The sequence below is a fragment of the Crotalus tigris genome, unplaced genomic scaffold (assembly GCF_016545835.1).
Source record: "Crotalus tigris isolate CLP2741 ecotype Arizona unplaced genomic scaffold, ASM1654583v1 scf7180000019700.414542, whole genome shotgun sequence".
Lineage (NCBI taxonomy): Eukaryota > Metazoa > Chordata > Lepidosauria > Squamata > Viperidae > Crotalus > Crotalus tigris.
The window spans coordinates 279,934-307,603 of NW_024097669.1; the positions used below are offsets into that span (position 1 = coordinate 279,934).

A 27,670-nucleotide genomic window follows, 5' to 3' on the forward strand; every position below is an offset into this window, starting at 1 on the left:
ACCCATGGAGATGATTCCTAAACTATTGGGAAAGATAGAACAGTATGGAGACATGGCAGGACTGAAAATAAACAAAGAAAAAACTAAAGTAATAGTTAAAAATCTTACAGATAAACAAAAAAAAAACCCAAATATCAGAAAAAACAGGTTAACAGATAGTCAAAAAGCCTAAATATTTGGGAATACAGTTGACAGCAAGATGTTCAACGATAAAAGAAGATAATTATATAAAATTATTAAATCAAATAAAACTAGACTTGGAAAAATGGAAAAATTTGCAACTGTCAATACTAGGAAGAATTGCTACAGTGAAAATGAATTTACTACCAAAAATTTTCTTTTTATTTCAAACAATACCTATAAAATTGGAGAATTTTTTTTTGAAGATTTGAATTCATTAATTTTGAAATTAATTTGGCAAGGAAAGAAAGCTAGAATTAAGATGAAAATGTTACAAGATGCTAAAAGAAATGGGGGATTTGGCCTACCAGAGTGGGTTCTATACTATCAAGCATCCGTATTAACATGGGTAAAAGAATGGATAATTCTTAAAAATAAATGGTTGTTATATCTGGAGGGACATGATTTAAAATTGGGGTGGCACACCTTTTTATAGTATGAGAAAAATAAAGTTCATAAATATTTCCAAAATCACTATATAAGAAATGCATTGTTAACAACATGGGAAAAAATAAAAAGCAAAATATATTTGAAAATTCCAGGGTGGTTGTCAACAATGGAAGCATTTGTACACCCAAATTTAGTGGACTTTAAAAAAATCTGGACATATAGAGATATTCTAAACTCTGAAGGACACTTAAAATCTAAACAAGAAATGGAAAATCAGGGCATCAACTTATCATGGTGGACACATTTACAAATACAAACTAGATATGATAAAGATGTTAAAATATATGAGTTTTATAAGGAACAAACTGTGTTTGATAAGACTTTGTTAACTTTGGATGAAAAATTAATTAAGAAAATGTATAATTTTTTATTAACTCTGGAAATGGAAGGCAAACAAGTTAAAGAAACAATGATAAGATGGGCAAAAAATTTTGGATACAATTATGGAAAAGAAATTATAAACTGACAATGTCAACTTCTTACAAAGAAAATTTATATAAAATGTTTTATATATGTCAGACAGATGTTGGAAATGTAAATATAAGTCAGGCACATATTATCATGTTTGGTGGATAAAGCAAAGAACTATTGGAAAAAGATACATACTTGGTTAGAAAAGATGTCAGAGAACATGCTGATTTTAAACCTGAATTTTTTTTATTAGGTATAATGCCAGAAAAGATCAATAAACAAAGCTTATATTTGACTTTGCATATCATAACAGTGGCAAGAATTACATTTGCGCAATACTGGAAGGATGAAGGAATACCATCAGATGAAGAAATAATTAAAAAAATATTAGAATGCACAGGAATGGACAGATTGACTATGAGACTAAAAGAAAAGGAAGAAACGGACTATTATCAAACCTGGAACTTATTTTACTATTGGCTAGAGGAAAGCATAAAGGATTAGGAATTAAATATTTATTAGCGTATGTAATCGCGTGACATCACATGATGTCGCAAGTTTGACATGTCTGGATTAGAGGGTTGAATATGGTGAAAAATAGATAATTTTTAGAAAATAAAATAACATTATAATTGAATAAGTAAGATGTGTAATAAGACTAACAGACTTTTGGTTTAATATGGTGGAAAATAGATAACTTTTAGAAAATAGAATATTATATGCAAATAGATGATGTGTATTTAGAATATTAGATTTTGTTATGAAAAGGGAAAAATGTAGAAGTTGAGATGAGGGAAACTTTGGTCACCTAAAGCTTGGAAATTATAATATACCAAATGTTAACTTGAATATTGAGGGGAAATTAAAGCCTAGGAAAAAAGCAATAACAGAACATTGATTGTATATAAGGATTGAATGCAAACACAATTAAAATATGTATAAGCTAAAAATTATTGATAAATGTAACAAAGATGATTTTTACTTAGTTGATAATAATAACTATATTAGCCTAATATGAGATAGTAGATATTAAGGGAAAAAGAGAGGAAATATCTGATGTTGTAACTTGAGATTTGTGCTATGTTATTGAATTATTGATTACCCAGTCACCATGTTGCTTTTTAAATGTTTAATTGTAAAATTAGAAAATTAATAAAATATCATAAAAAAAGGAAGAAGAGGAGGAAGGACACGGAGCTCAGATGCGTGTGAGCCAATTGCAAGCGCAGCTGCTGAAGAATCTTTGCAGTGAGCAAGATGGCTTCTGCCCTGCCACTCTTCCGCCCCCTTCCCATACCTCTGCAGACTCGCCACATGCTTCCAACTGCATGGCCTGGTTCCTAACTGGCCAAGGCCTGGTACTGGTCTGTGGACCAGGGGTTGGGGACCCCTGGCCTAAGGTTCCCTAGCTGGCTTTCATGACTATGGCGGGAAGTCAACTCTTCATTTCCTACTTTCTACCCTGGTGCCTTAACCACAGAACCAAACCTCCAAAATACCCTCAATTTATGTAAGCCTCAATACCTTGTTTAGATATTTGCAGATATTGGCTCATAAGTTATCTTAAAACATTTTAAGTGGGAACTAGGAAATAACTAACCACAAACCTGACTCATACTGGCCTCTACTTTATTATTCTGCTTATAAGCAGAAAATATAACCCATCTTAACAGAGTAACCCAATATCAGATTTGGAAGGAACCCCAGAGGTCTTCTAGTCTAACTCCCTGCTCAAAAGGAGACTCCATGTAAGGACCCACCCCACTTTGCATCTTAAGAAGACAGAACTCTTGGAATAATTCTTCCAACAGGAATCCTTTATTAAGAGAAAATGGTTGCAGGCATGCTAGACAGGACTTGGGGTTCAAGCTCTTCCATTCAAGGTTTTAAGGGGTTCCCCAGTAGTCCCACCCAATCAACCCCCCTTCCAGTGATAGTTTCAAGTATCACAATTCCACCCCCTTTCTTCTTTCTTCCGTCTGCATGGGGACTTCAGATAACTACATGAAAGGCAACTACCCTCCTTTGGTATGTTAACGCTTCGAGGTTACAATAAACACACATTCAGCATTCAGCTCTTTGAAGTGTAAAGAAGGAAGTGAGGGCCATAAAGCCCCTTTGTTCTCCCCCTTCTCTCCCTCTTATGGCAGAATCCAGAGAAGGCAGAATTGGGAGTTTCTATATTTGATAATTTAAAGATGAAATATAATTGGATTCTGACACTCCATACCATTTGAGATAGATCGCTGTCGAGTTTTTTTAAAAACCTTCAGTGATCAAGTACCCACAACTTCTGGAGGCAAGGCATTTCACTGATTGTTCTTACTGTCAGGAAATTTCTTAGTTCTAGGTTGGATTTCTCTTTGATAAGTTTCCATCCATTACCATCCCCTCTCAGGTGCTTTGGAAAACAGGTCAATCCCTTTTCTTTGTGACAACTGCTTAAATATTGGAAGACTGCTATAATGTCATAGTCCTTGTCTCCATTAGCTAGACTTTCCCAGTTCCTGCAACTGTTCTTATGTTTTAGCCTCCATTCCCCTAATCATCTTTTTCTTCTCTGAACCTTTTCTAGGGTCTCAATATATTTTTTGTATCATGATGACAAAAACTGGATGAAGTATTCCAAGTATAGTCTCACCAGTGCAGTATAAAGCAGCACTAACACCTCATGTGAGCTTGATATTATCCCTCTATTGATAGAGCAAAGGACTGCATTGGCTTTTTTGGCAACTGCAGCACATTGCTGGTTTATATTTAAGTGGTTGTCCACTAAGACTCATAGATCCTTCTCACAGTTACTGCTAATGAGCAAGCTACTACCTATCCTATATCTGTATTTTCTTGCTTAAGTGAACAACCTTATTTTTCTCACCACTGAACTGCATTTTTTTTGGATAGGGCCCAGTGCTCCAATCTGTCAAAATCCTTTTGGATCTTGAACCTATCTTCTAAAGGGTTGACTATTCCCGCCCAGCTTGATGTCATCTGCAAATTTTATGAATTCCCTTTCTATCCACTCATCTGAATCATTTAAGAAGAGCACTGTGCCTAGGACAGAACCTTGAAGTATCCACTGCATACTTCCTTCCATGTAGTTGTAACTCCATTAAAGACATGTTGAATGCTATAGATCAGTCAGTTATGAATCCACCAGATAGTAATACTATTTCTCTATCTAACCAAATAGTACATGTAATCTTCAACTTACAAATATTCATTTAGTGACTGTTCAAAATTACAATAACACTGACAAAAGTGACCTATAACCATTTTTCACACTTAAAACTATTGCAGCATCCACATGGTTAGATGATCAAAATTCAGACGCTTGGCAACTGACTCAATTTATGACTATTGTAGTATCCCAGGATCATGTGATCACCTTTTGTGACCTTCTGATTAGCAAAGTCAATGGGAAAGATTCACTTAACAACCCTGTGACTAACTTAACAACTGCAGTGATTCTCTTAATAACTGTGAAAAAGTTGTAAAATGGGGCAAAAGTTACTTAACAATTGCCTCTCTTAACAATGGAAATTTTGGGATCAGTTCTGGTTGTAAATAGAAGACTACCTGTATGTATGTTGTGCTCTACTTTGCCTTAATGAAGTCCAAGTATATTATGCCCAGAGCATTTCGCTTACCCATTAATTTAGTAACTTTGTTTTTGACAAACTTCTAATAACTTTGCTTGCTTCTAGGACGGTAATTGCAGATCCATTGCTGATTGGTCTGTAGTTTCTTGGATCTATTTTTTTTCCTTTTTTTGAAGAACAGAAATCTCATCAGCTCTTTTCCAGTCCCCTGGTGGTTCCTCAATGGTCGAGGATCTTTGAAAGAGATGGATCAGTTGATTCCAAAATCATATCTGCCAGCTTTTCAGAACTCTGGGATATAATCTACTCAGTCCTGATGATTTGAACTCATCAAGAGTGGATAGGTATTGTCTTATTATATCGTTGCCTATTTTGATTTGTATTCCTAATCTGTCTTTTCTGGTACTACTTTTGATAAATTGGACTATTTTTTTCTCTTTTGTTTGTAGACAGATGCAAAGAACGAATTCCGGTTCCACTTTCCATCTACTGCCCATCACCTTCTTGCCATCTTCTCCCATTAGTGGATCAATTGTTTCCCTGACTTCTTTGTTTTTTACATGTTGCAAGAAGCTTTTTTATTATTGTTGTTATTGACATTGCAAGTTTTAATCAAATCTGAGCCTTAGTTTTCCTGACTTATCTTTGAAGAATCAGGCTATTAGCTGATATTCGGTCTTAGTTACGTGCTCCTGCTTCCATTTTTTATGTTTGGCCTTTGTCTTTATCATAGAGTTATTTATGCAGCCATGTCTTCTGGGATCTCTTATTTTTCTTTCTTTTTTAGTATTGTGCTTAGATTGGACTTTTATAATATGTTTTTCAGAATTTCCCATTCTTGGATTGTTTTCCCATTAAGGATTTCTATCCATATAATCTTTCCAAGTTTTTTCTAAATTTGTTGAAATCCGCTGTTTTAAGGTCCAAGTCACTAGTTTGACTTTGTTCTTCCATGTTTATCCTCCCGTTATGTTGAATTCCAATAACACATGGTTACTCTCAACAAAGTTCCTGTAATCAATCCCTTTTATCATTGCATTTTTGTTAGGGAGAATTAAGTCCAGTACAGCTGACCCTGTAGTTCCCTTCTTTACTTTTTGAGAAACATAGGTCTGCTAGGTTCCTCGGGATCCTGTTTGATCTCCCACTAGGTGCAGAATTTGTCTCCAAGTTGATGTCAGGATAAAGTCCGCCATTACTATTGTGTGCTTTCTGCACGTCTTTAAATAACTGGTTAGCCAAAAATTCATCTATTTCCTCTGATTGGTTGGGTGGTCTGTAACATACCAATGGCAATGTCATTTTTGTTTCCTTTCATATTAACCTAAATGTATTCAAGAAGTTTTTCATTATTGTTTTGTTGAATTTCTATAGGTGTAATTTTTTTATATATTGTGCAACTCCACCTCTTCTAATATTACAGAGGTGTCAAACTGCCGCCCACAGGCCGGACTTGTCACGCACAAGCCACGCCCACCCCATTGCCAGCAATGGCAAAACTGTCCCAATATGTTGTGCGACATCATGTGACATCGCGAGTTTGACATTTCTGTTTTATTTTATTTTTTTAAATAATCTGAACCCTTCTAACTGCATGTTCCAGTCGTGGGTTTCAACCTACTAAATTTCAGTAATGGCAAAAATGTTATATCTGCCCTTATGTACTAAGACTTCAAGTTCACCCTGTTTGTTCCTCATACTCCTCCTAAATTAGATGCAGGAAGCAAATGCAGGGTCACTAAAAAAGGACTCAAATCCCTATATACTAACACAAGGCATTTGAGTCCTTTTTAGTGACCTGTGTTTACTTCCTACATATCCTATTTTATATTTAAGTTCCCCCTCTTTCTTATTATTGGTTGATTACCCTTTGATTTATAGTAGGAATTAGCTTCTGAAAATTTGTCTCCCTCCCCCTTCAGTTTTAGTTTAAAGTTCTTTGGATAAAGCTAGCCACTTGGTTTCCAGACATTTTCTACACTTTTTGTGAGGTGAAACCCATCCCCTGCCAAAAGAACTTCATGTAGGTATTAAAGATAATGTACTAAGAATACAAAATTTTCTCATTGGCTCCATCTCCTAAACCAGTGGTTAACTTCAAAGCATCTACATTTCTTCATTGGTTAATTATCTTTTGTTGGGCTTCATGGTTAGCTGCTCATGGTCCCTTGACATTATTTTAGGCTCCTTGTTATCGCTGCTCCTTGTATATCATTTGTCTTTATATGGAAGAGAAGAAAAGGATAATAATCTGTAGATTTAATTATTTTAGCAAGTCCCTCAGTCTCATTTTTGATATTTGGTCCTAGTAGACCTGGAAGAACGTTGTCCATGGGGTCGCGATGGGTCGGACACGACTTCGCAATTAACAACAACAACAACAGACAGCAAATCTCCCTTGTTAAATTATCTGGTTTATAAACTGCTGATTCAGTTCCCCTGAGCAGTGAATCTCCTATTACCAATGCACACCATTTTTCTTAAGGAAGCCTGATCTACTTTTTTCTGCAATTAGTACACTTGATGATGTCCCTTCTCAAGATGATGTCTGCACATTTTCAACTAAAGGGAGGTTATGAAATTGATTATTTAACTCCAGCAGGGCTGGACTAGATTGAACTGGGTTTAGTTTCTTTTTTCTTCTATGAATAACATGCCACCATCAGTCTATCTTTAAAAGTTCATTTTTTATGTTAGTTAATTTTTCCTTACTTTGTTCACTTTGTTGCAGTCTTCTTCTTTTAATTGGTATTTCATGTTTTATTGTTTGAGGCTTAAAATGGCTGGAGTTGTCTCAAGATCCTTTGATTTTTCCTATAGACTTTTAATTTTTTTCCTCAAGTTTTTCAGTTAGTTTGCATTTGATACAAATATAATTTGGGTCCTCTACGGGCCTGAGTACATATAAGGTAGAGATTTTAATTTAAAACATTGGATTTTTTCCACAACTATATGTTTTTCTATGCATTTTTAAATGTGTAATTGAAGATTTTAAAAGGATTTTTCCTTTTTTGTTTAAAATTAAAAATTTATATAGATATAAAAAGTAAAATTTATATAAAAATTTAAGAATTAAAAATTATAAAAATAGAAGTTTAGACTTTTAAAAAAAATAAATTTATATAAAATTTTAAAAATTATAAAAGCCATGTTTTAAAATTTATATATAAAATTTATATACACTTTATTTACAAGTTATATAAAGTTAAAAATTATAAATTTCAAGTCAACTAATTTTTTTCAGTTTAACTAAAATTAGTTAGTTTTATAGAAGGCTGGCCATATAGAGGATTTTAATCTTTTGAATTAAATGTTGGGAGTTATACTGATTTTACCTCATGGCTAATGCTGAAATTCCTTAATTCTTCCACACATGCTTGCTACCATTCTCAGTTGTTGGTCATGCTATTTCTATTGATTCCCTGAATATTCTGATCCAGGGAAAGTTAGGCTTGTCTTTAGAAAAGACTGGTCCAATGCTGCCTGTTTTACCTTTGGTGGGCTCACCCCCCCCCCAATTCCATGCATTTGGTGATCCCACTACTGCTGCACTGCTGCTCTAGTGGGCTATTGCAGCACTACTGACTCTGTACCACTTCCCTGACTCTGTGCCACTTCAGGTGCTCCCCAGCAGCTGTGCCACTGCTCTGCTGGGCTGCTATTCTGCTGAACCAATATCTGCTGCTCGCACATGCCACTTTAGGTGTTCACCTTTAACTCCATGCTACTTTGAGCGCTCACCTCCAACTCCATGCCACTAACTCCACCCCACTTTGAATCTGTCTTCATCGTCACTGCACCATTTTAGGTGTTCACCCTGGACTCATGCTGCTTTGTGCTTAGTGCCCACCGCTGTTCTGCATCACTCCAGGTGCTTACCCTCCTAATCTACACTGCACAGCTATGCTGGGTGCTCAGTCTCTCACTTTCATACTTGTCCTCCCCGCACCCACCCAACCCCCTTTTTTTCTTTTTCTCTTCTCCCATCTTCATTCTCTTTCTCCTACTGCTCCCTCTTCTCTTCCACTTGTTTCACCTCCTTCTGTGAGTATCTTAGGACAGTTGGTGTGCTAAAGTTACTGTGAATCCTTAAATTCTATGATTTTGTAAGCATAGGAAGTTTTTACAGAAACTTACACCAAATAACTAAGAAAAAAGATAATTTATAAACAGTGAAGTTTTTTTTTTAAAAAAATCATGTTAATTTTTTGCCCCACCCGACTTGAAATTAACATGTCTCTTTTGAGCTAATTAAATTACACCATTGAACTAAATTACACCAATTTCATGACAGTTTAGTTTTTCTTTTCTCCCCAAGAGGTAGTTAAAGTATACACTGGACAGCAAGGAAAGCTGCACAACTTTCTATTGGAGGTCAACAAATCCTGGAGCACCGGGGAAGTACCTGAGGATTGGGAAAAGACTGATGTGGTCCCCATCTTCAAGAAAAGAAAAAAAATGGATCCAGGAAACTACAGACCAAACAGTTTAACATAATCTGGCCATCTGACCAACAGTAAAATTTGTACAGCAAGCCTACTTACCTAACTGTTTGAGATTTGGAAGCATATGTATAACAAAAAGGCGATAATCTGATTCATTTTTAACAACAGGATTCAGTCGGAAATCCAAAACTTGAAGTGCAGTTAAACTGTGAAGTTGTAGCATTTCTGATAAAGAGGAGATGTGATTGAAGTAGAGATTGAGATTTTCTAAGTATGTGAGATGTTTAAGGCCCTGTTTTAAAATATGAATAGAAGGAGTCTCCTTCAGTAACCTGTACTCTTGTAAAGTGACTAAAACAGAGTTGTGTGTAAGATCCTCCATTTCATACATTTTATAATACTTGTGCAAAAAGTGGAAAATTTACATCATGCAATTTCCCTTGAACTCCATAATCTTCTACATCTACATATAGTAGATGCCTCTGTAAAGAGGATATCTAGGATGAGAACTGGAATAATTCTTATTTCTCACTATCTCACCCTTGTCAGATATTTCAGGTAAGTAGGCTGCTAAACTATAGACCAATTTACAATGGTGCTTAAAATTCAGTGAACTCTTACTGAATTTTCAATTTTTATGTATAAATACAATCTAAAATGTGATCTATTTTCCACATAAATCCCAAAACTAAATGAAGAGAATCATATTAAACAAATTAGTCTAAAAATATTATACTTGTTCATTTATTCATTGAAGAAAATTGCTCAACTGAGCTAAATATTTTAACACATAAGGAATGCCTTTTATTTTCCACATTTTAAACATCTGCCTCAATAGTGACTTTACTATTTGTTGCAGTGTAGTTTTATTCTGCACGTCTTGAAAATCTCTATACATGTGCTTTATTATATCACAATATTTTCAACCCAAATCATTTCAGATGTATTTAATAAATTTAAAAATAAAATCCCCAAATATACAAAGGAAAATGTACAAACTCCAAAAATTTTTTACCTCCAGTGTAGTCAGTGCATTGCGTGAGAGGTCAAGAGACTTCAGATAAACAAATTTTTTCAGGGAGTTTCCTAAATGCGTAATCTTTTCATATGTTCCAGGAAGAGACAATGATCGGACATCAGCTGAAATGAAAACATTGCTAGAAATTTAATATAATGACTTACTTTTGACAGCAGTTATAAAAAGGAGGGGAGAAATCAGACCTGTACAGTGGTGTGTGTGTGTGTGTGTGTGTGTGTGTGTGTGTGTATGTGTTTAAAAGCAAGAATTATCAATAGAGAATATTTGTAGCTCAGAGTTGAATTAGGTAACATCATAATTCCTTGATTGGGATGCTGTTTATGGCAAAGTACAACTAACTCAGATAATCAAACAATGGCCTAATAAGCAATCAGGAAGAACACTCCCTCCAACACTGACAGGGCAAACCACACAATCACACACACAGAGAGAGAACAAATTCCACTCCATTCTAGCATTGATTATATACATTTCCCTGAAAATAAGCCCCACCCCCCAAAAAAGACCTATCCTGATTTCGGGAGGTGGACCTAATATAAGCCCTACTCCAAAAATAAGCCCTAATTAGGTCCCCGCCCACTGCGTCCCACCTGGCTGCTGCAATGGGGCAGGAGGCTGAGCGGCAATCGCATCACTGCCGCCACGAGGCAAGACAGGTGGGGGGAAAGGGTGGAGCTGCCCCACATGCTCCACACCCACTTTCTTCAGCCCCCCGCTCCAGCCAGGCCATTTCTTGCTCCCTTTCACTCCCCTTCCGAGCCAGACTGCCATGCTACTGTACGGAGGATAGGCATGATAGGCCTGGTCCCCCTCCACCTTTCAGAGTGGGAGGGGAATGACGTTCAAAGGCTCCACTGCCACTATGTGCTGCTGCAGGGGCTTTCTTCATGCTTTGCCCTACAGATCACCTGCCTGGCGGTAGCCACCTGCTCCTTCTCCTCCACCAATTCTCCCATGGCTTGCGCCGTGACCGGGCAGCACAAGCCTCCCTGCCGCCTCTCTCCTCCAGCCTTCTGTCGCCGCCACTGGAGAAAATGGAGAACGGGAAGCAGAGCAACTCCACAGTGATGCAGAACAAAGAAGAGCACTTGCTTGCCGCCCTGCATCACCCTGCATCTCCCTTCTCCATTCTCGAAATGGCAGACATGTTTCCTGCCACTTCTTCTCCTGAAAGCAAAAAATTTCAACACTAACCTGCTTTCCAGCTCTGGTGCACTTCTCTCCTACTGAAACTGAGTTCATGGGACTAAAAAAAGTTCAGTCAGACCTTACAACTTCTCGTGAAAAAAAAAAAGATTTCGCGAAAAGTTGGAAAGTCTGACTGAACTTTTTTTAGTCCCACTTCCGTTCTGATGCCATGACAAGACGGCCCGATTTCGTTCGGTCCGACAACCCCGAGGGGTCGGAAAGTTGCCCTGGAGGAGCAACAAAGAAGAAGGGAAGCTTCAGGAGTCTGAACCAGATGGCAGTTGGTCAAAACAGACTGAAGAAACCTTTCCAAAGGACAGAAGAAAGGCTGCCTTGTAAGCACAGGCAGTCCAAGTCATTGTCAGCTGGAAAAAAAGTGAGGGGCCGCGGTGTTCCACCAAACAGCTGATTATTAACAGTGTGCTGAAACTGGGTGAGGCTGTTTTTTGTTCCTTTTTCTTATGAACATGGAAATACTGATCCCTGATTGAGAAAAATCTGCAAAGCAAAGATCCTAGAAGGACTAGGGGAGAAGAGAGTTAAAAGCGGTGAGAAATTACAAGAGGGGGAAGGAACTTAAGGAATATAAAAGAATACTTAAAAATGGAATTTAGATTGACTTAAAGAAAAACCGTTTAATCTCCAGGACAGGGAAAAACTTTTTAGATTTAATTTTTAGGGTAAATAACTTACAAAGAACTTTAAAAGAAAACTTTGTTAAAATCTTTTAAAACCGGATATAGACAATACAGTATATAGACAATACATCTAGTGGTAAAATGAGTAATACCAAACAATAAAAAAACTTGAAAAGTGTTTGATCTTGAAACAACACCTGGTGTAAACAAAGTGCCTTTATATGACTTCGCATGAGAAAAGATTCTCTACAATTATATCTGTTGACTTTGGATATAACCAAAACAGGAATTATTTGGACACAGTGGGTGTTTTTCATCTGTTATTTGACTGGAGGATTTGAATTTAGCCTAAGGTAGTTGGGTTACTTTTATGGCTGGAATTTAGCCTAAGATAGTTGGGTTTTTTTTCTTTTTTTCCTCTTTTTTGTCTTGTTTTTTTTCTCCTTGTGGATTTGGATCTAACCTAACAGTTGGCTCCTTTCATGGTTTGGATTTTAGCCTAAGAAAGGTGGCTCATTTGTTTTCCTCATTTGATTTATTTTCCTTGTGCATTTATAAATTTACCTATTCGAAAAATGAGTGCACCAAATCTCACTAGACTTATGGAAAAAAACTTCCTCTGTATCTTCTGTTGGAACATCTAGCCCAACAAGCCAGGGAATCTATTGAAATAATGTTGCAGTGTGAGAAAATAAGCACGGCTCAAACTAAGATGCAAATCACATTAAAATTAATTCAAGAATCAATACAGAGAAATTATGAAGAAATAAAAAGTAATTTTGATAAATTAAATGAACAAATGCTGGATATAAAGACACAACTTGAAGCTCATCAGCAAATGATTGTTAAAAAATGAACAAAGAATTCAGAAAATGGAAAATAAATCAGATAATATTGACAAAAAAATGGAAGTACTAATGCAAGAAAATGAAAAATTAGAGCAAGCAAATCACTATTTAAGATTTCAAAATATTCCTGACGACAAAGAAGATATAGCAGTAGTGATTATTAATTTACTGGCAGAGATACAAATGGAGCAAGAAGTTCAAGATTTGCTGTGCCAACCACTCCCAAATGCTATCCCTCCATGAAACCATTTAACTGGCTAATTACAACATAAATGAGGCAAGAAAGAAAACCTTACAATGAGTTTTCACCCTCCCCCCATAATCTTTCCAGTTGTCTTCTGAGGCTTCACATGGAGGCCAATGGATTCAGGAGTTTTTCCTTTCGCTGCAGTTTCACTGGCATCTGGGTGATGTAGGAGTTGGGAAGATCTGTTCCACTCTAGTTGCATGGTGACTTTCCAGTGAATGGCTGGATCCAAACCCAATTCCATGAATAAATGAACGAATGAATGAATGAAGACAGTGTCTGGTTTAGTGTGCTCTGCTTCCAAAGATTGTGGAGTTGTCTATGCAGGACTGAAAGATATGAGAACAGGGTTCCCCCCCCCACCCTTTGTGGATAACTCTCCCAGAAGAGGCAATGCTGCTCAGACATGAGGAATGGAGAACAGAGGATAAGAATTTAAGAAGTGGAATAGGGTGGTGGTGCATAGCTTACAGGCAGGGTTTTTAAATACATTAAAGTTAACTTTACAGATGTTAAACAGACAGATGAAACCCACTTAAATATATACAGTAAATGCAAGAATGAAACTTTTCCTGTAATTGAACTTAAAACATTTCCTCCTGATAACCTTGGGCTATTTTTAAAAAAGTACAGAGAGGTGGAAAAAAAGAACAGTTCTCTTCACCCTGTTTTGCTGGCCAGTCAAACTAGGGTGAAGGTATTTTAACAATTTTTCCTAGCAGAATCTAAATTTTTTTTCTATAGGGATTAGAGACATTTAACAGTTAACATTCACCTAACAAAGATTTTGACGCGCACACACAAAGAGAAGGAAAAGAGGGAAGGGAAGGGAAACAGAACTCTTAGTATTACACATCCTGGTCATTCCCATTATAAATCTCAGTTAATTCAAATTAGGGAAGGCAAAAATCTTAACAAACATATCACTTGGTTGCATAGGAGAGGGAGGGAGGGAGGGAGGGAGAGGGAGAGGGAGATCACTATTCCTATATATTTTCCTTTTCTTTTAAGTATCCTTATTTAATTGGTTTTTCCTACATCATCCCTGAGTAAAGTCCATTTCTTATAAAACCTGCACACGTGCTTCTTATTCATTCCCGCTTGGACGGGCAATTTGTCCCAGCCCCAGACATCCATTGTTGTTGTTAATTGCGAAGTCATGTCCGACCCATCGCGACCCTATGGACAACGTTCCTCCAGGTCTTCCTGTCCTCTACCACCTTCTGGAGTCCATTTAAATTCACACCTACTGCTTCAGTGACTCCATCCAGCCATCTCATTCTCTGTCGTCCCCTTCTTCTATTGCCCTCAATCTTTCCCAGCATTAGGCTCTTCTCCAGTGAATCCTTCCTTCTCATTAGGTGGCCAAAGTACTTGAGTTTCAACTTCAGGATCTGGCCTTCTAAAGAGCAGTCGGGGTTGATCTCTTCTAGGACTGACCGGTTTGAACGCCTTGCAGTCCAAGGGACTCGCAGGAGTCTTCTCCAGAACCATAGTTCAAAGGCCTCAATTCTTTTGCGCTCAGCCTTTCTTATGGTCCAACTTTCACAGCCATACATTGCAACTGGGAAAACCATGGCCTGGACTATACGCACTTTTGTTGGCAGGGTGATGTCTCTGCTTTTTAGTATACTGTCTAGATTTGCCATAGCTTTCCTCCCCAGGAGCAAGCGTCGTTTAATTTCTTGGCTGCAATCCCCATCTGAGGTGATCTTGGAGCCCAGAAAAATAAAATCTGTCACTACCTCCATTTCTTCCCCATCTATTTGCCAGGAATTGAGAGGGCCGGATGCCATGATTTTGGTTTTCTTAATGTTGAGTTTCAAGCCTACTTTTGCACTCTCCTTCTTCACCCGCATCAAGAGGCTCTTTAGTTCCTCTTCACTTTCTGCCATTAGAGTGGTATCATCTGCATATCTTAGGTTGTTGATATTTCTCACGGCAATCTTAATTCCAACTTTTGATTCATCTAGCTCTGCCTTTCTCATGATGTGCTCTGCATATAAGTTAAATAGGCAGGGCGACAGTATACAGCCTTGCCGGACTCCTTTTCCAATTTTGAACCAATCAGTGGTTCCGTGTTCGGTTCTCACTGTTGCTTCTTGACCCGCATTATAGGTTTCTCAAGAGACAAATGAGATGGTCTGGTACTCCCATCTCTTTAAGAACTTGCCACAATTTGTTGTGGTCCACACAATCAAAGGCTTTTGCATAGTCAATGAAGCAGAAGTAGATGTTTTTCTGGAACTCCCTAGCTTTCTCCATTATCCAGCGTATGTTGGCAATTTGATCTCTAGTTCCTCTGCCTCTTCGAAATCCTGCCTGTACTTCTGGTAGTTCTCGATCCACATACTGCTGGAGTCTAGCTTGTACGATTTTAAGCATAACTTTACTAGCATGTGAAATGAGTGCAATGGTGTGATAGTTTGGACATTCTTTGGCATTGTCTTTCTTTGGAATGTAAACCGACCTTTTCCAATCCTGTGGCCACTGTTGAGTTTTCCAAATTTGCTGGCAAATTGAGTGTAGCACTTTTACTGCATCGTCTTTTAAGATTTTGAATAGCTCAGCTGGAATACTGTCACCTCCACTAGCTTTGTTGTTGCTCAGGTTTTCTAAGGCCCATTTCACTTCACATTCTAGGATGTCTGGTTCGAGGTCAGTGACCATCTCACTGTGGTTATCTGGAATGTTAAGCTCATTCTTGTATAGTTCTTCTGTGTAGTTTTGCCATCTCTTCTTAATCTCTTCTGCCTCTGTTAGGTCTCTGCCATTCTGGTCCTTTATCATGCCCATCTTTGCATGAAACGTTCCCTTCATATCTCCAATTTTCTTGAAGAGATCTCTGGTCCTCCCTATTCTGTTGTTTTCTTCTATTTCTTTGTACTGTTCATTTAAGAAGGCATTCTTATCTCTTCTAGCTACTCTCTGGAATTCTGCATTCAGTTGGGTGTATCTTTCTCTTTCTCCTTTGCCTTTCGCTTCCCTTCTTTCCTCAGCTATTTGCAAAGCTTTCTCAGACAGCCATTTTGCTTTCTTGCATTTCTTTTTCTTTGGGATGGTTTTAGTTGCTACCTCTTGTACAATGTTGCGAACTTCCATCCATAGTTCTTCAGGCACTCTGTCTATCAGATCTAATTTCTTAAATCTATTTGTCACCTCTACTGTATATTCATCAGGAATATGATTTAGTTCATACCTGAGTGGCCTAGTGCTTTTCCCTACTTTTTTCAATTTAAGCCTAAATTTTGCAACAAGAAGCTCATGATCTGAGCCACAGTCAGCTCCTGGTCTTGTTTTTACTGACTGTATAGAGCTTCTCCATCTTTGGCTGCAGAGCACATAGTCAATCTGATTTCTATGTTGACGTCTGGTGATGTCCATGTGTAGAGCCGTCTCTTGGGTTGTTGGAAAAGAGTGTTTGTTATGACCATCGTATTCTCTTGACAAAATTCTATTAGCCTGTGCCCTGCTTCATTTTGTACTCCAAGGCCAAACTTGCCTGTTATTCCGGTTATCTTTTGGCTTCCTACCTTAGCATTCCAATCCCCCATGATGATAAGGACATCATTTTTTGGTGTTAATTCTATAAGGTGCTGTAGGGCTTCATAGAACCGGTCAATTTCATCCTCTTCAGCACCAGTGGTTGGGGCATAGATTTGGACTACTGTGATATTGAATGGTTTGCCTTGGATTCGAATTGAGATCATTCTGTCATTTTGGGGATTGTATCCCAGTATTGCTTTTCCTATTCTTTTATTGACTATGAAGGCTACTCCATTTCTTCTGAGGGATTCTTGCCCACAGTAGTATACCTGATGGTCATCTGAGTTAAATTCACCCATTCCTGTCCATTTTGATTCGCTGATTCCTAAGATGTCGATGTTCAGTCTTGCCATCTCTTTTTTGACTACGTCTAAGCTTGCCTTGATTCATGGATCTTACATTCCAGGTTCCTATGGAGAAAAAATCTTTACAGCATCGGACTTTCCTTTCACCACCAGATATATCCACAGCTAAGCGTCCTTTCGGCTTTGGCCCAGTCGCTTCATTTTTTCTGGCGCTACTAGTACTAGCCCTCTGCTCTTCCCCAGTAGCATATTGGACACCTTCCGACCTGAGGGGCTCATCTTCCAGCGTCATATCTTTTTGCCTTTTAGTACTGTCCATGGGGTTTTCATGGCAAAGATACTGGAGTGGTTTGCCATTTCCTTCTCCAGTGGATCACATTTTGTCAGAACTCTCTGCTATAACCTGTCCGTCTTGGGTGGCCCTGCACGGCATAGCTTATAGCTTCATTGAGTTAAGCAAGCCCCTTCACCACGACAAGGCAGTAATCCATAAAGGGGAGACATCCATTAGCCTCCTTAAAGGAGATCTCGGTGGGATCCTAGATTCTGAGCTTCTCAAGCTCTTTCCCACTGTCCATGAGATTCCAAGGCTTTTTCTTGGGTCCCTCGCAACCTGCAGATTACACTGCCCGCAGAATACATCATCCCCAACAGATGGAGGTACCTTCCAACCTGTGGTAATCCCTCAGTTTTTCAGCCAAACGGCCTGGGAGGACTCTGTCTGTCATGTTTTCACAGTACAGGTATCTCCTTTGAGGATAGGGCTCTGCTCAATGATTTTTAGCTAGTTGCCCAGGAGTGAAATCCTTTCATTCCTTTGCACTCATTTCCCATGCACTTTCTCTTCTCTTTCTCAAAAGGTCTTGCACTCTGGCCAAACCTCCTTGCTTTCCAGATCCTTTGATGTTGAGACCTTGGAAACACTTCAGAGAAGAGCAGCTAAAACGATCAAAGGCCTGGAGACTAAAATATATGAAGAATGGCTGCAGGATTTGGATTAGCTAGTCTAAAGAAAAGAAGAAAAAGGAGTGACATCATAGCAGTATTCCAATATTTGAGGGGCTGCCATAAAGAAGAGGGAATCAAACTATTCTCCAAACCAACAGAGGACAGGACAAGAAACAGTGGTTGGAAACTGACCAAAGAGAAAAGCAACCTATAATTAAGAAGAAACTTCCTAACAGTGAGGAAAATTAACCAGCAGAACAGTTTACCTTCAGATATCGTGAGAGCTCCATCACTGGAGATTTTTAAGAAGAGACTAGATCAGTGGTTCTCAACCTTTTTAATGCCGCGACCCCCAACCAGTCATAAGTCAAGGACTAAACCGGTCGTAAGTTGAGGACTAAACCGTTCGAAAGTCGAGGACTACCCAACCGGTCGTAAGTTGAGGACTTTCCCTGCCGGGAGCACCGCACATGCATGGTGCCGCCCGCTGCGCCAGCCGAGACATAGCTGGCAAGCGGCAGAGATGGAGCAGGCTGACCACTGGCTGGGCCACTAGCTGGCCCAGCCCAAGGGAGGTAAGGCACCCGTCGGAAAAGGGGGAAAAATTGGCGGACAGCCTTGCTTGGCAACCCCTGTGAAATGGTCGATCGACCCCAAATGAGGTCGTGACCCATAGGTTGAGAACCACTGGACTAGACAGTCACTTGTCTGAAATGGTATAGGTTCTCCTGTTTGAGCAGGGGGCTGGATTAGAAAACCTCTAAGATCCTATTCCTATTCCTATCCTATCCTATTCCTATTCTATTCTATTGCGGTTAAGAAAGGATTAGGGAACAGGATCTAGCTCCGATGATTCAACAAAAGTGGCGAAAACAAATGTGAAGCTGGATCAAAATATTTGTTCCAAGCGTAAAGCCAAATACAATTCCATGGTCCAAAGCACAGCAGACTCTTCGTTGTCAGATAATTATAATATGGACATTTCAGACACTGTTAATCAAAGTTTGATTAAAAATTTGGAAGTTAAGCAGTAGGGATAAAACAGGCTATGTGAAACAAAAAATTGAATGCGTGCAGAAAATGGTAGCAGACAAAATAACGGTAGCTGCTGGAGTAGCAGCTGAAGATATTGGGCAAACTAGCGAGTCTGCTGCTAAGGAATGCCAGTCATACCAGGATTATGCTGATCTAATCGAAGACATGAAAATGAAAATTAAAATATCCGATAGATCAACGAAAGTTCAATTATTGATTTTGGTCCCAAAATCAATACCGGTGACAGCAAAAACATTTGACATTTCAGAAAGTATGGTTAAAACAGTGAGAAAAATAAAGAGAGAGACATGTGTGCATTACAAGATGCAAAAGTTGGCAAACCGCTGCCAAAGGAAATTGCTGACAGAGTTCGAGATTTCTATGAGGATGACGAATTTAGCAGGATATGCCCCGGCAAAAAGGATTGTGTTTCCATTTGGCTTGATGGCGTCAAGGTTCACAAACAAAAATGGTTGCTACTATGCAATCTGAAAGAACTGTATGTGGCATATTGAAAGAAATATGATGCTGAAATTGGTTTATCCAAATTCTGTGAACTCAGACCAAAGTGGTGTGTCACCGTCTGTGCCTAAGACACCCATTCCATCTGGGTCTGCACTATTCATCAAAATGTTAAACTTATGCTACAAGGTGCCCACATTAAAGAGGACTACAAGCTGCTCTTGGGAAAGGCAGTTTGCAATCTGAACACCAAAGATTTATGTTGCAGCGATGCCAAAACTGTCCTGGTGAAGAGGCACTGATAGCATATTTGGACGAAATATTCGAGGACTGGGATTCAGAACAATCAATAGAATTCAAACAATGGGTTCATACTGACCGCGAAACACTGTAAACAAATGTTCTTACTGTTGACGACTTCATCGAAAAACTCACTAGCAAAATGTGAAAACTGACTGGCAGCCACTTTGTTTCAAAACATCAAAGCAAATATTTGAAGTCATTGAAAGCTGGCCTAAAAGAAACTGAACTAATTGTACGGATGGATTTTGTGGAGAATTACTCGTTTGTTGTCCAAGATGCTGCTCAAGGCTTTCACTGGGAGAATTCGCAAGCCGCAGTGCATTCGTTCATCACTTATTATGTCGATAAAGATGGCGTGCTGCAAATTGTCAACTGCTGCATAGTTACTGATCATATGCAAATGATACAGTTTCCGTGCACGTGTTCATTCAGAAGTTGATTGATTTTTTGATTAAAATGAAGATTACTAGAACAGTGGTTCTCAACCTTTCTAATGCCGTGACCCCATAATACAGTTCCCCATGTTGTGGTGACCCCCAAGTGGGTGTGGCCACCAATAAGAGGGAGTAGGACAGCTGGGGAAAAGGGAAAAAAATGGCGGACAGTGTGGTTTGGTGACCCCCGTGAAATGGTCGTTCGACCCCAAATGGGGTCCCGACCCACAGGTTGAGAACCACTGTACTAGAATATACTATTTTAGTGACGGTTCAGTGACGCAATACAAACATTACAAAAATTTCTTACAGTTCCGGTACATGGAGACGCCGGTTGTGTCTGGAGACTCGTCTCCACTCCGGCTGGGTTTTCTTCGCCAGTAGACCCCTTAGTGGGTCGAAAGTCACCCTGGAGGGGCGACCACCGAGGAGGAGGCTTGCTGATGACTGCGGGAGGGTGGCAGCTTCTCTCGTGGCTCCAGCTATCTCCTTAGGGCCGATGGAGCAAAGATCATCCTGCAAGATGGCTGATCACCCTGCTGCACCAGCCGAAAGTCACAATTACCTCTAAGTGTAATAGACCCACCGCGGATGATCCAGGTGAGACCCTTTCTGCTCCTCTCTTCACCCTATTTTTTTTTTTTTGCCTGTAAAAGCTTTGCTGGAATTATTTCCCTGTCTTGAAAAAGCAGCTTTTGTAAGCGTGGGAAGAAAGGTGCTGAACAAAAGGATAGAACAAAAAATTTTAAAGACTACATTTTATTCTCATTTACTTTGGGGTACAGAAAAAACTCTTTTCTGAGCTGTATTATTATTTTATACTGGAAGATTATTTCTTTTTCCATTTTTTCCTTTAAAAGATAGAAAAAAGCGGGAAAATGGTGTCTGGAAAAGATTTTTTAATCTACTGAGGACATCTAGTGGTGAAAAGTTAACATTGCAACTGCTGATTATTGTTTGGAGATGAGACGGACTTGACCTTCAAACTATTCTTGAAAAGAAAAGCTGATCCAGCTGTGGGAATTGTGGGGGTGAACAGCCTCTACTAAAAGAAAAAAAGGATTCTCTTCAATTACTATTAAAATGGAGAAACCTCATTCGCAATTAAATTGTAAACTTATATTGGAAAAGATTTATGAGACTACTGAAGAAATATGTGCACAATGAAAGAGATTACTACAGAATCAAGAGCCAGAAACTCTACCCCAGCTGTTCTCAACCTGTGGGTCGTGAACCCATTTGGGGTCGAATGACCATTTCACGGGGGTCACCAAACAACGCAGTCCACCATTTTTTTCCCCTTTTCCTTAGCTGTGCTACTCCCTTTTATTCTACTGGCTTTTGAAAGCCAATAGAATAGACTCTCTTGAATAGTCTAATTCTATTGGCTTTCAAAAGCCAATAGGAATTGTCCAGGCTGTCTCTGCCCTGCTGAGCCCGCCAAAAGTCCCATTCTGCAAACGGTGCTGCAAATTGTCTGCAGCAAAGGCAAGCTGTCTGGAAGTTTCCACCCCTCCCTGCTGAGCAACTACTAAAAATAAGTAAAAGAGGGCCAGGGGTGGGAGTGGGAGGCCGGTGGGTGCAGGAAGGGTTGCTGGCGCGCGTGGGGCCCGGTGGGTGCCTTACCTCCCTTGGGCTGGGCCAGCTGGTGGCCCAGCTGGTGGTCGGCCTGCGCCGTCTCTGCCGCTTGCCAGCTATGCCTTGGCCGGCGCAGGGGGTGGCACCACGCATGCGCAGCGCTCCCAGGCAGGGAAAATCCTCGACTTACAACTGGTTGGGTAGACCTCGACTTACGACCGGTTGGTCCTCGATTTACGACCGGTTGGGGGTTGCGGCATTAAAAAGGTTGAGAACCACTGCTCTACCCCAAACCTTCAAACTGACTTTCAGATTACATCTGACAATTCTACAAACCAAAACATACTAGAAGAGGAATCAATTGAGATTAAAGAGGAATTTATTTTACCTTACAAGCATTTCATCTATATCTTTGAGGATCAGAAAAACCAAAGACTGAGATTTGAACCTTTAAAGCAACAAGGCTTTAAGGATAAGAGAAACAGACGTTCAATGCAGAGGTCAGGATGCTTTTTACTGTCTCAAATGATATTACAAGCAACAAAGAGAGACCTATTGGCTGAAAGGGAAGCTTTGTTATGGAAACCTTCCTGGCACAAAAAGGCCAGAATAAGACTGAAAAGAGAAATTTAAAATTATATGTAATGGATTAAAGGCACTGTAGAATTATGGATTGATTTAAGGATTAAGATTTAGACTTAGAAGTAAGAGAAAAATGGGTGATTATTAGAATATATATATTAAATAGATTAAGAATGTAATTTTTGGAATAATAGGTTTATTTGTATGAAAACTATTATGTAATGGAATGAACAATAGAAGGGGACGACAGAGAATGAGATGGCTGGATGGAGTCACTGAAGCAGTAGGTGTGAACTTAAATAGACTCCAGAAGATGGTAGAGGACAGGAAGACCTGGAGGAACATTGTCCATGGGGTTGTGATGGGTCGGACACGACTTCGCAATTAACAACAACAACAATGGAATGAAGAAAATTGAAGAGGTGTTTTAGATCTGGATTGACTTAATAATTAATTGAATGTTAATTTAATAAGATGATGTTTTTGTTTCATAATATGGATGTTATTAGGTATGATAATTAACTGAATGACATTTGAATCTCATCCAATAGACTGAAATGATTTAAGGTTTGATATTATCTTGTTATCTTAAGAGAGTGATTGATTGATGGATTAGATATGCATAGGGTAGACTAATATTTTATTATAATTAGGAGATAAGAAATAAACAAGACTTGTGATAAAATTAATGAACTAGAATATATCTGGAAGGGATACCTGAATTGATAATGTGTTTATTTAAAGTTAAATTTGATTACGGTAATTGTAAATTTATAAAACTCCAGAACAGGTTTAGGATTAATAGAAATTTAAATTAGAAATGGATTATCTTAAATATATTAAACTATTTGAGGGAAATAGAGAGGGAATATTTGATGTATTGATTTGAGTTATTCACATATGATTTTATTTCTGGATGTTTGATTACCCCAGCACCACGGTGTGTCTTGAGCACTTTGTTCCAAGAATTAAAAAACAATAAAATTTGTTTAAAAAAAATATTACAAAAATTTCATCAATCTGTGCAATCACAAACATGATTTCGAAATTGAGGCTAAATGGAATTTTTTAAGCACGACTCACGGTAAATCACCATGCAACGGAGTTGGCGGCACAACTAAACGTTTGGCTGCTTGAGCCAGCCTCCAGCAACCATCAACCGACCAAATACTGACGCCAACAGATCTGTTCAACTTTTGCGACAGAAACATTCACGGAATTAAATATATATACATTCCGAAGGAAATCAAAGAAAGCAGGATGTTGCAAGAAGAAAGATGGAAAGTTAGCAGCACAATAGCTGGCACAAGAGATCATCACCAGTTTGTGCCAGTTGATTCAAATTCGATTTCTGTCAGCAAAGTTTCAAATGACATGATTAACTTTGTGGCCAAAATATCCAATACTGTCAATACTGTCAATTGGCCGACATATTTCCCGGTTGTTATGTTGCCTGCATTTATGACAAAAAATGGTGGATAGGCAATATTGTGGAAATTTCGATCAAACAAAATGATGCATTGGTAACATTTATGCATCCGCGAGGCCCTGCTCATTCATTTTATTGGCCTGCAAGACGTTTGTTGGGTTCCAGAACCACCTCTTATTTACATGCTTCCAGCACCTTCAGTTATGTTGTCAGTATCAATTCCCAGAAGCGATGCTTAAGACCGTGGCACGTAAATTCAATAATAAGCAATCGTTGGAATTTGGCAGTTCATACGAACATTACGGACTTCGGTTTGAGAACCTAGGATAAGCTGCCCAATTGGCTTGAGAACCGGACAGATACCCACACAAGGCTTTGGAACCTCGAGGAAGAAACCAAACTACAGGCTTGGAATTCTGAACCAAGAAAGCCACCTATGGCTGGTATTGCACCACTATCAGGCGTGCCCCCCTGTGGCGATGGGGTTGCTGGTTCAGGTGCCTGAACTGGTAGTGACAATGTCACCATGGACCAACATAATATAATAATAGTAATAATGTCTATATAAAACAAACAAGACAAAAAAATAATAGAAAGCATGTGATGTTGCCATAACAACATCCTCAACTTTGTCCCTATTTTTAGGGTTTTATACGTTAGTGATGAAAAACCAACCCTACTTTTTTAGGGGGTTTGAAACATGCTCTTTCTAATGAGAATGATTTAACAGAGTTTCCAGAAGGTCTTTTTTTTGTTAAAAAAAAAAAAATACCGTATATGCCGGCGTATTAGGCGACCCGGCGTATAAGACGACCCCCGTCTTTATAGCCGGGCCGCATTCCTAGAACGTCGTCTTATACGTCGGAAACTACCAGTATTTCCGGCGTATAAGATGACTCGGCATATAAGACGACCCCGGTCTTTGGCGCCGATTTCAGCGCTCGCGGAAGTCGTCTTATACGCTGGCATTTACGGTACCCTATTTTTGGCTTTTTTACAAAAAATGTCAAATTTACATTCAATTCGTAAATTATTGGAAAGCATTAGAATGCAATTTTATATTCGAAAACCTTCTGTTACTAAGTTATTACGCACAAAGTTTCACATTTATCATACCTTTCCTTCTAGAGATATAAAAAGCTAAACTTTAAACTTTTTTTTCAAGCCGCAATATTTTTGGCCAACTTTGCTACAAATTAGCTAGGTGGAGATCGCTCAAGAGAATGTTTTTATTATTTTGTTTAATAGAGCACAAAAAGTTGTACAAGATGGCCAAGTTTTGTTTCTCTCAACAAAATATTGCTGGAGATATTATGTCTCAAAATTGCTGGAATCTCAGAGTCATACTGTAGAAGGCTGCAGTATGGGGTCAAACAAATGACTATATCTCCGCAAGTATTGCATCGGCAAACATAACACTTCACCAATGTTCATTGGGGATATGTGTACTTGTTCACACAAAATTTCATCAAAATCCATGATGGTCAAGCAGGGACCCCCCCCCCTCCAGACCACTTGACATGGAATGACCCTAAGACCTGGCTCCGGTCCCAGTTTAATGTGACTTGGAACCTCACATTATTATATGATTATTTATTGTCAAGGTTGCCATTTTATGCTTTTAACTGTGTATTTGGATATCGTGAACTGCCATATGCAGTGGGCAACCATAATAAATTTAATAAAATAAATAATACATTTATTTACTAAAACTTATATCCCTCCAGGGTCCAGAAACTTTAAGCAGCCAACAAGATGAAAAAAAATTAAAACAACACCTCCATCTAAGAATTGACCTACACTGCAAAATGGGATGACTTACACACAGTGGATATCAAATGGGAAGATGCCAAAGACGCTGTTGCTGATAGAATTCATTTGAAGAAGCTTGCTGCCCTATGCGCTTTGCATGAAAGGAACTAGTGCTGCTGCTGCTGCTGCTGATATTGCAAAATCTCAAACTCTAAACATTCTACTAAAAAGTCTTGCGAATTTACAAAAAGATAGAAGTATGGGGATCTACATGTCAGAATAACAGTAGTTTGTCCCCCTGGCTGATTGCAACTGGGATAGGCAACACCATCCCTAAGTGGTATGACCACTAAGTAAAACATACACGACCATGCTGACTTATGGTGGCTCTAGTCATTTAGCAAATCACCAATCATTAAGTATGAGTTCATGTGACCGCAATTTGCAAGTTCCTACCGGCTTTTCCACTATTTGTTGGAAGCTGGCAATGAAGATTGTAAATGGTGATCATGTGATCAAGATGATGCAATGGTTGTAAATGTACCCTACTTGCCAAGCACCCAAATTGTGATCAAATGACCCTGGGGACACTGTGACACTTGCAACTTTAAAGGCTGGTTGTAAATCTCCTTTTTTATCACCATTGTAACATCAAATGGTCACTGAACAAAATGTTGGCAAGCAAAAACACCTGTATGTTGTACAAGATTGTGGCTTTTAGGGAAAAAACTTGCCAACCATCTCTAACTTGATGTAAGGAACCAAGAAAGCATTCCCTCCTGGGCTGATTGAAATCAATGTGTAGATTTTCTCTAAAAATAGTTCTATAGGTAGTCTGGAGCTAAGTCATATACATTTTATATTACTAACTAGAAGCTTGAAGTGTACCTGGAAGCACTGTTGCAGCCACACATGTGAACGGAAAATTGTAAAGAGCATCATAATGCCCATTACTCAATTTAGGTACTTATGCCAGATATGACACAAGCAATAAATTGCACTCTTTGTGTAATAAAATAATTTTGATATCAAATGGATGTCAAAATCAATCCATAATGACACCACTAGTTGTAGTGGTATGCAATAACATGCAAGCTGCAATAGTTGTGAAGCCTTAAAATAGGATATACATACAGCATTTCTATAATCTATTTTAAACTCTTCCTAGACAGATTTGCCCTGCAGCTTCCTGGATCTCCCCCCCACCCCATCCATCGAAAATGCAATACATATTGCTCTCTTACAGGACAATTAATTCATATTAAAATTAGCTCAATTCCTCTAATTCTTAAAAGAGTTGAAAAATACTATGGAAGGGATATTCTCTTCAAAAATCATTCTGCCCCTTAATCTGTCAAATTATACACTCGAACATCTTCACTGTTTTTCTCTATTTCCTCTGCTCATCTTTTGCCGCTTTTGGTCATCTCTTCCTGATAAGAAGCAAAACAGCGACCCAAAAAAGTCCTCTTCTCTCGCAGCCACGTTCCCACTTCCCAAACCCAAAAGCTGGTTGATCACCGAGATTTTGGCGTCTCAGATTGACTCTCTCTCGAACGTCTTCCTCAGTCAGCAAGATTCCGAGTGCAGCCGTGGTTTTCAAATAGTTCGAATGTACTCCATACATAACAAACTAATTCTACGTAACAGATAAACCAAAATTAATGCTGCAAGTCGACGCGGCAGCCGTTCAGAATAAAATAATGTGCGCGTGCGCCCTATCGAGTTGAAGAACCAATTAAAATTTGTATGAGTTTGAACTGCCCTATGGAAGAGTTCAGCTACTCAGGTAGATTCTCTCCAGTTCCTAGGCAACAATACACAGATAAATTTGCTCTACGCCAGGGGTCTTCAAACTTGTCCCTTTATGACTTGTGGACTTCAACTCCCAGAGGAATTCTGGGAGTTGAAGTCCACAAGTCATAAAAGGGCCAGGTTTGAAGAGCCCTGCTCTACGCTGTTCGCATATTCCGTAGATGTGGAAGGGTGGTTATATAGATATAAACTATACAGAACATCCAAAATGTAGGAGATTGGGAATCTGCACAGTCTATGCACATATAGACAAACAGAAATCATTGTATTTTCTGTAAAAGACCTAAGAAAGGATGATGGTGAGTTACTTGGCATTTTAAGCATATTCATTATTCAAAACAAAAATTCGTGACATTTAAAATGTATATCTTTCGCTGAAATACGACCTAATACTGCTTTCTTTTTGATAACGATATCTGTAATTTTCATAGAGATG

General features: G+C 38.8%; 1 protein-coding gene across 4 annotated transcripts in view; it reads right to left on the minus strand.

Annotated features, from left to right (window-relative positions):
- LOC120317578 (centrosomal protein of 72 kDa-like) overlaps window positions 1-27,247 on the minus strand; it is a 261,314-nt gene extending 234,067 nt beyond the window's left edge. For 3 of the 4 annotated variants that reach the window (XM_039364264.1, XM_039364266.1, XM_039364263.1), the window contains exons 1-3: window positions 26,941-27,247; window positions 10,101-10,225; window positions 9,185-9,377 (exon numbers count right to left, since the gene is read on the minus strand). In XM_039364264.1, the coding sequence (XP_039220198.1) occupies window positions 9,185-9,377; window positions 10,101-10,225; window positions 26,941-27,046 (424 nt within the window). In that variant the 5' untranslated portion in view covers window positions 27,047-27,247. Of the gene's footprint in view, window positions 1-9,184; window positions 9,378-10,100; window positions 11,304-26,940 lie in introns of those variants that run through there. The other variant, XM_039364265.1, reaches the window with a different exon arrangement.
- Window positions 27,248-27,670: the final 423 nt, after the last annotated feature.